We start from the raw sequence: 9,300 nt of genomic DNA, 5'->3' as shown, positions 1-9,300 counted from the left end.
AAGCAGCAAATCACAGAGAATTTTGTCTAGCTTCAGCAAGATAGCAGTGCTAGCAAGCTTAAGGTAATACTGGCACTGTAAAGAAGCCAATATTTGCCACAGCTCCTGATGTTGGTAGCAGGACTTATTTGTAACACAAAATGTTATCCATTAGGGGTTTTTTGTTTTAAAATGCACACTTAATTAAAAGTCAAAACAAACTTTTTCCCCCTACTCTTATGCCCAGATGTTTGATAACAAGAGGCTTTTTTTTATTTACCAGAGGTGGATTTTCCAACATTGTTTCAGCAAAGCGCCTGATGCCCAAGCTCACAGATCAGGGCGAGGTTTGTTTGCCCGCCAGTGCACGACAAATGATTGACCCCTTGGCAGTCATGCCTTCCTTCTAATTGATTGTTATTTCTCGTGCCCTGTGGTTTGTTCAAATCAAAATAAAGTTGACAGTTTTAACAACTTCGTGCTCTCAGTGTGCAGGTTTTGCTCCCAAACAGCCATTAAGCTGATTCAAGGCATGTCTGAAATGCTAATTGCGCAGGACGTGAGACCTCCTCTTGCCATGGACTTTTTGTACGGCATCCTCGTCTCCTTTTTTTTTTTTCTGATGCTGCGTGCGCAGGCAGGAGTGCCCTACTGGCTGGCAACAATAGACCTGCGTCAGCGTTGCCAGTGCGAAACCAGAAAAGTGGGTTTCACGTCTGCTACCGTGGTATGTGAACGCAAGCGTCACAGTCACATTCTCACCCTGGCGGACACGGAGGCTTTTTTCGCTTCCACGCTTTGGGGAACCTGAACCTGCCACTTTCTATCCACTGGCATACATTGTCACTCACTGACTGACAGACTGAGAGAATATACTACACCATAATTGTGGATTCTGCTTATTATTGCTTTTTTTTTTTTTTGTTGAACTATTCTGGAATTTAAGACAAGATGCCTTAACTGGAAAAGCCACCCGTAATCTGACATTCTGTGAGTTTTCTTTCTTCTATATGCCAGCTGAAATTCAGGTAAGGCATTCTTGGGAGTCAGTTGCTGATCAGATATGGGTGACACACGAGAGTGACTAATTGTACATACTGTACATGACAATATTTAGCAATAGCTTTTTGGGTTTGAAAGGCCAAATGCAGGAGATGATGAAGGGTTTTGTGTTCATAGATTGAGTTGAATGATATGTTTTGGTGCCTTTTGTTATACAGTAGTCCTATCTTGTTAAATAATCATAGTAGTAGGCCAAGAAATTATACTGTGCAGGGTGTCCGCATTGCACAGTCCTTTCACAATTTAACACAATTCTTACAAAAGAAAATTAACAGTCAAACATGCGGAAACTAATACAAAAATGATGATTAGGCATTCCATGGTGGGGGAAAAGTGACTACACATTAAAAAGAATGCTATTACAAATTTTCTGAAGGAAAAAAAAAAGATAGCAAATCTTTACATTTCAACATAAGCACCAGTGGCATGTATGATGGCCATATGTTCATTATGGTCACCTGCAAAATAAGAAATAAGACAATAAGAAATCCCATTTTTGTTTTCTGTTCAAAAAGTGTTTTTGAACAGAAAACAATAATGGCAACTTCATTGATATCTATTTTTTAAGCAATGACTAATGCCTAGTTACTTTTTACCATCCAGTATACAGTGGTGCTTTGCTATGAGTGTAGTCACAGAACAAGTTAATGCATATCTTAAATGTGTAGTTCAAATCATCATTCCCAATTGAAATAAACATAAATGTGAGTAATCCGTTCCAGCCCTACCAAAAGGCAATCCAAGCAGCTTTATTTGTTTAACGGTTGTGCATTTCATAGACAAGGAAGCTCGATGAGCTTTCCATAAAATTCAAAGGCATTTACAAACAAAATAAATTGAGACATTCCAAAGCAAAGAGGAAAAAAACTGAAGCATTGAAGACATTTAAAAGGATATAAAAACATTAAATGTAACATTAAAAATGCATTACTATTATTATTATTATTATTATTATTATTATTATTATTATTATTATTACATTTGCAAATAACTATGATTCAGTCTATCTGGTATTTGGTGGTGCCGCATTCAAGTACCACTTTGGCTTTGTGGTCAAAATTCCTCCCATAAAACATAATTAAAATTCACATAATTAACAACCATTTTGATTGCACGGTGATCGACTGGTTACCACGTCCTCTGCACAGTACAGAAGTCCAGGGTTAGATTCCGGGCTCCAGCCTTCTTATGTGGGGTTTGCACGTTCTCCTCGTGCCTGTGTGGCTTTTCTCTGGGTACTCCGGTTTCCTCCCACATTCCAAAAACATGCATGGTAGGTTAATGAAGTACTCTAAAGTGTCCCTAGGTGTGACTGTGAGTGTGAATGGTTGTTCGTCTATGTGTGCCTTGAGATTGGGTGGCAACCAGTTCAGGGTGTACGCCGCCTACTGCTCGAACACAGCTGGGATGGGCACCAGCTCGCCTGCGCCCCTCATGACGACAAGCAGCTCGGATAATGGATGGATGGAACAACTATTTAATTTATTCATTTATTTCAGGCAGCGTCAGCATGAATAAGACAATCAAAATGTAATATTCCAGTCAAACTTAATCAAGATAACTTTTTTTTTAGTGCCACACCCATTCTCATTTTTGGAAAGTAACAATACCAACAATGGTAAGAGACAGCCAGAACAAATGCAGAGCACAAATCTGCACATTTCAAGTAGTAAGAGTCACAAGTATACCATCAATAGCAATGGGCAATATATCAGCAATGATAAGGAAACAACAATTACAGGACAGTAACACAAGTAAAACCAAATATTGACCTAAATTTTGTTGAGTAAATTTAAGACCCACCCAAAGAGACCAAATACGGTAACCAGACCAGATGTTTATGCAACATTATTTGGCACATTATGATTTAAATATACTGTATTGTAAAATATGGTTGCTTCTTTGAATGAATGAAGCCAAGTGTAATATTTGAGGTGCATTTGCACACTCTGGACAAGCGATGGCGCTGACGTCAAGGCGAAGAATAAATCAATGGCGCATGCGCAGTGGCATGTAAACACCGACTGTACTGTTGTAGGCCGCCTGCCTGTGACGTTGCTGTCCACGTATTAGACGGCCGCAATGGCACCCAGCCCAAGCAAGGAGACACCCGACAGTAAGCTTCAGCAACGCTAACGCGTCCCGGTGGAAAAGTATCGGAGAGGGGGAAAACAACTTTTTTTTTTTGGTTGGTTTCTACGCGAGAATGCGGCGGAGGATAGCTTGATGCACGGCAAGCGAGCCAAGCGAGGAAGTTTGGCGCGGCGTGTTAAAATCGCTTCAAGGTAAAATGATGTTCTCTTTTCTTTTTCTCTTCTCCCGCTCGGGTCTGGCTAATTGCTGAAACCTTTCATCATACATTAATTATTCGTGATTAATTAGAAATGAGCAGTACGTGTAATGTTTTCCGAGTTCGCTGTTAGCCAGAGAGGCGCGTCGTTAGCTTTGGAACATCTCTTGTGGGTTTTTTTTTTTTCAGACGAGTTTTGGCCTTAAATTGAAAAACTCGACTATTTAACTCGCTAACTTGTGTGCAGGGATATTCAATTATTCCAAATTGGCGAATTAGTTGGTAATGCTGTTGATGTTACATGATGAGTATCTCCTTTCAACACTTAACACCAGGGAGCCATAAAAGGAGCAAATGAGTCTTTGCATTGTTTCCAAGTGGCTCGCTGGTCTGCTCAACAGATGAATGATGAGGAAGAGCAAAATGATGATAAAGTGATCGGTGTGTCATAACTGGATGTCTATACGGAGTTGGACGGCTCCTGAATCCGCTGTCATTTTATGATGATCGTAATGGATCAGGAATCACAAGTCCGGAGTCTTCCCCGAGTCCCTTGCTTGGCTGTTGCTGAGTACAAAAGGTCGAGTGAGTGGAGTCACTGGAAACGTAAAGGATGATTCGGTATACAGACTGAAGTTGGCGAACTCAGGTGAGTTGGTTTACTGACTCCGCGGTCTTACCAGAAACACCAACGATTTGGTTGTCTTCATTCACTGACTCTGGTTCGAAGACTCGGATGATTTGGTTCGCTTACTCGAGTTAGTGGGATTATCAGGAGCACCGGGCACTTGGGAAAACTTTGTTCCGTGATTCAAGTGGAGTCACTGGAAGCAACGGACTGATGATACAAGGTAGTGAGCTCACCAGAGACACTGCAGACCTGTGTGACTTCGTTCGGCGAATCGAGTGAGACGACTCAAAATGTTGTTCAAAGCAGATTATTTGATCCACTGACTCAAGTTAGGTGACTTGCTGGCAGTGTGGAGGGACTTACATGATTTGTGTATTTGTGATGAAACAAAATGAAACTTAAGTAGTATTTGAGGGTACATTATGAACCAGAAACAACATTGCCTCAAATGATTCAAGTAATTTTTAGTGAGTGACTCAGCGTAACCCGAGTCCTTGAGATGGAGTGATTTTTACCAGCATTGGTCTGCAAGTGGCAACATGCACTACACTCCGAGCAGGTTCAATCAGTCCGGCATGACTTCTTCTTGTGTGTACATCCTCATTTATAGTTTAGTGCGGTGGTGATGACGAGGCAACAGGAAAGGAGGAAATAAAAGTGTTAATGTAGCACAGTGGTCAGCATCGCTGTGGTGACTCCAGTGCGCTCGCTGAATTTGAAGCGGTTTCGAGTCTAATGAGTGAAGTGCAGTCATGTTTGTGCTCGTAGAACCTACTTAAAATGTCGTTTTGTGCGTGAAGGGGTGTTTTAACTGCAATGCAGCCTACTGAGTGGACCCGTGTCCCACGTTGAGAAAACTAAGGACACCGAAATATGAGCCGTAAACGACAAAACCATCTAAGAAACATGCAGTGGAATGCCAAAGTTTCTACGCAATCCGTTCTCCGAGTGTTTTTAATTTGACAGTACAGAGGTGTAAAGGTATGCCAAGTATCACATACTCGAAAATAATAACAGGCAATGATTTAACCCCTGTTCAAAAATAAGTTAGTCTCCATTTCCCCCAGTTGTAGCAGAGCTCTGCCCCCGTCCGTGTGAATAACGAAAATCTGCGACTAATTGATGATCCCTCCTCAATTGTAATTGCCTCTCGATGTCACAAGATGGCAGCAAAGCACTTAAAACGCAGACTGGTTTTCTGTTTGGTTTTTGATTTAGTTAACGTGGGCTGTCACAACACAGACAATATGTACCATATATCTAGCAAGTACACAATCATGAACCCATGGTACATAAACTACCGAGTCATTAAGCTCCCCTTATGGCATTTACATGCACAACATTTGCATGGTAAGAATACACGGGCTATTTAGTATGAGTAGCTGCATCAGGAGATAAGCAAAAACAAACTGTCACTGTTCCCTTACATGAAGAGCATTTAGCGACCGCCAACAAAAACAGGATGTGTAAAAACGCCGATAGCAAAAAAAAAAAATAGCAGCAATAAATTAAAGTTAACAAAACCGAGGTGCGGGAAGATGGCAACAATGTATTACTTATTATTATTTTTAATATAACAAGGTGGTGAATTATAAGACTGGACAAAAGTCAAGTTTGTGGGTACATATTATGGGTCGTCGGCATGCATGGAGCAGAGGAAGAGTCGGAAATGTCCTCTGGCTGTTGAAACATTTGAGTGAGTGGTTTCTTTTGCACTATTTGCTCATTAGCCATGCACACCACCTCGCTAAGCCCCCCGCTTCGTCGTGGCCTTTTTTTTTTCTTTTTTTTTTTTTTTTGTGGGAGAGCTTGCCGGCAAACAAAAGCTGACCCCCCCCAGATTTATGGGGAAGTGGAATGTCCGACCAACCACTGCTGCCACCTGGCTCTGGCTCTCGAAGTAGGCGGGGCTGAAGAAAAAGGCTTTCTAGACCAATGTTTCCACCCCCCACCCGCCATCAACCCCCAAGGCATTCTGTGAGCTGTAAGTTGCAGATTTGCAAAGTCATTTGCAATAAATTATGTTGAGTTTGAAAAAAAAAAAAAGTCCATGTCTCCATATATGGCTGGGCAAATGACGTGCAAGATCCCACCAGTGTGAAAGTCCCATGAATGCACCGCTTTGCTTGTGCAACTAACGTGGTGACGTGTATGTGATTCTGCACTCCCTGGTTATTTCGTGAAATGACACCCCAGTTGGAGTTGACAGTAAAACTAAACACAAAGCAAAAATACTCGCACATTGTGTGTTTGATTGCAAGACGTGCTTTGTTTTCAAAACACCGTCAGTGCGAATGCTAAAGTGAATGCAAAGTCCCATTGACACGCTCACGGCAAATTAGCATCGACATCCATTAGTGTTGAACGTGCGGGGATGAATCAGCGTGATGCTATCATGGTAGCTTTGAGTCGTTGAGTTTTGGTCGTTGAATAAATCATCGTTTTTATGAATCATGATTTCAATATCAATCAAAAGAATCATGATTATTATTTATTATCCCTAACGGCCCATCCCGACCTAGATATTGGTCCCAGTGCACCAATAAAACAAACATAACAAAGCAGTTCCTCGTCTCCACTTAACTTTGGACCCAAATTAAAATCTTTGATGTGATTGTGACGCATCATCACAGAAATCTGACAACCCTGCATGAATTCAGTTGTTTCTTAAGAAATATGACATCAATTTTTTTTTTTTTTGGTTCCTCTCGCATTTATTGGTAAAGTAAACTTCTGTATATCTGGTGTTTGCCTTCATCAATTCACCGAATTGCAGATTTTATTTTGATAGCCATCTGTTATTTTCGAAAAAGTGCCCAAAAAATGTCCTTGAAGTGAGTTTAGGAGGACTTGCATTCAGACATAAGTAGCGCGTTGCTGCCATCTTTTGGCTTACAGCGACATTTGAAAACCTTTTAAGGGATGGCACCAATCAGTCACAATTTTTTGCTATTCGGACCTTGTAAAAATATATTATCGGGGGACCCTGGAACGCTAAATTCAGTGAAGCTTTGTTCTCGAGCTTGTATTTCCGGGCATCCAGGTGAGCGCAGGAGCACACTTCCTGTGACGAGGAGGTGCTATCTTTGCTGCAGCACTTTGACCCTCCATTGTGATCAAGCATATGACCAAATGCGCTCCGTTAAATGCGGTCGAAGGTTCAGAAGCAGATTGTCACGCTGGCGTTAACGGTTGACCGGATGCTACTGGATATGATGTCGCGGAAAGCCAGGACAGAAGCCAGGGCGATGACTTGGAATGAATAGCAGGTAGGGAATTGTCGAGGGAGGCGGTGGCTCCCTTGTCACCTTTACTAGGTTTTGGATCAGATATTGAAGTTTTATCAGAGTGTTTTCAGTCTTTGAGCCCATCCGGTTCCTGTCCTGCTCCACAACATGCATGCGCTTGTAACGTGAACATTTCATGTCCACTGTGACACCCTTCTTTTTGACATTGTACCCTAGCCCAGGTTTAGCACATTTTTGGGGATATGTTTGTGTTGGGGGCTGGTGGGGGGGGGGGGGTGTCGTGGAGTTGTTTTGTTTTTGAGAAAATGACGTCAGTTGTTTCAGATGATTTTTTTTTTTCTTACATTTGTGTATTTTATTTCAAACTAAGTAAAACCGTACAGATTTTTTGTTTTATATGCGTTCCTTATTTTTTAAGAAAAATGTGTTCTTCTCTTGGGTGGATTTGTAGAACCTGTTTTAATTTTCTCAGCCCTTGGTTGCCTTTTTTGTTGCAAAAAAGTAAATATTTATTTGCATAATCTATTTTTTTTTTTAATATACATTTTTATTTCTGTCATCGTTTTTTAGACCCGTGTTTGTCTCCTTTCATTTTTTTGTCTAAACAATGGCTTAGTATTTCATTCATTCATCCATCCATCCATCCATTTTTCCATTTATGTATGTATGTATTTATGTATGTATGTATGTATTATGTATTTCTGTATGTATGTAGTTTATTTTTTAAATTTATTTTAATTAATTTATTTATTGGATCAGCAAAGTAAGACATTACAGCAAACGCAATCTTGTTCATTCCAGTGACATTCTGTGCTGTTATCATTAGTCTTGTATGTATGTATGTATGTATTTATTTATTTATTTGTTGGATCAGCAAAATAAGACATTACAGCAAACACAATCTCGTTCATTCCAGTGACATTCTGTGCTGGTATCATTAGTCTAAGGTTTGGCAGCAGATTTTTGTGCATTGTTTTTTTTTTTTTTTTTTTTTGGATCAGTCATCGTTTTTGTTTTAAGCTCGCAGATCAGTGATGGGCCTCAAAATCGTGATCGTTTAAAGCCTAGCCATGCAAATAATCAGGACGTGATCTTCTCTGCCCTGCTATCGTTCACAATTCTTGAACCGTCTTCATCACGAGTGGCGTCCGGAAAGCCAGGACAGAAGCCAGGGCGATGACTTGGAATGAATAGCAGGTAGGGAATTGTCGAGGGAGGCGGTGGCTCCCTTGTCACCTTTACTAGGTTTTGGATCAGATATTGAAGTTTTATCAGAGTGTTTTCAGTCTTTGAGCCCATCCGGTTCCTGTCCTGCTCCACAACACGCATGCGCTTGTAACGTGAACATTTCATGTCCACTGTGACACCCTTCTTTTTGACATTGTACCCTAGCCCAGGTTTAGCACATTTTTGGGGATATGTTTGTGTTGGGGGCTGGGGGGCGTTGTGGAATTGTTTTGTTTTTGAGAAAATGTCGTCAGTTGTTTCAGATATATATATATATATATTTTAATTTCTTACATTTATATATTTTATTTCAAACCAAGTAAAAACCATAAAGATTTTTTGTTTTAGATGCGTTCCCTATTTTTTAAGAAAAATGTGGTCTTCTCCTGGGTCGATTTGTAGAACCTGTTTTCATTTTTTCAGCCTTCGGTTGCCTTTTTTGTTGCAAGAATGTAAATATTAATTTGCATAATCAAAAATTTTTTACATACATTTTTATTTCTGTTTTCATTTTGAATCATTTTTTTAGACACGTGTCTGTCTTTCGTTTTTATGTCTAAACAATGGCTTAGTATTTCATTCATTCATTCATTCATCCATCCATTTATCTATTTATGTATGTATGTAGTTAGTTAGTTAGTTAGTTTATTTTTAAATTTATTTTAATTGAATTTATTTTAATTCATTTTAAATTTCTTTAGATGTATGTATGTAATTAGTTGTTTGTTTGTTTATTTTTAAAATTTATTTTAATTCAATTTATTTAAATTTTATGTATGTATGTATGTATGTATGTATGTATGTATGTATGTATGTATGTATGTATGTATGTATGTATGTATGTATGTATGTATTTATTTATT

General features: G+C 39.7%; 1 protein-coding gene across 6 annotated transcripts in view; it reads left to right on the top strand.

Moving 5' to 3' along the window:
* The first annotated feature begins 719 nt into the window (after positions 1 to 719).
* Positions 720 to 9,300, top strand: part of evi5b (ecotropic viral integration site 5b) — a 25,241-nt gene continuing 16,660 nt past the window's right edge. For 2 of the 6 annotated variants that reach the window (XM_019893131.1, XM_019893130.1), the window contains exon 1: positions 720 to 1,007. In XM_019893131.1, the coding sequence (XP_019748690.1) occupies positions 990 to 1,007 (18 nt within the window). In that variant the 5' untranslated portion in view covers positions 720 to 989. Of the gene's footprint in view, positions 1,008 to 3,065; positions 3,327 to 7,127; positions 7,232 to 8,388; positions 8,408 to 9,300 lie in introns of those variants that run through there. The other 4 variants (XM_019893135.1, XM_019893132.1, XM_019893133.1 and 1 more) reach the window with 4 other exon arrangements.

This window comes from Hippocampus comes, unplaced genomic scaffold (assembly GCF_001891065.2).
Source record: "Hippocampus comes isolate QL1 unplaced genomic scaffold, H_comes_QL1_v1.1 scaffold229, whole genome shotgun sequence".
NCBI classification, from domain to species: Eukaryota; Metazoa; Chordata; class Actinopteri; order Syngnathiformes; family Syngnathidae; genus Hippocampus; species Hippocampus comes.
This window is presented reverse-complemented; position numbering and strand designations above follow the sequence as displayed.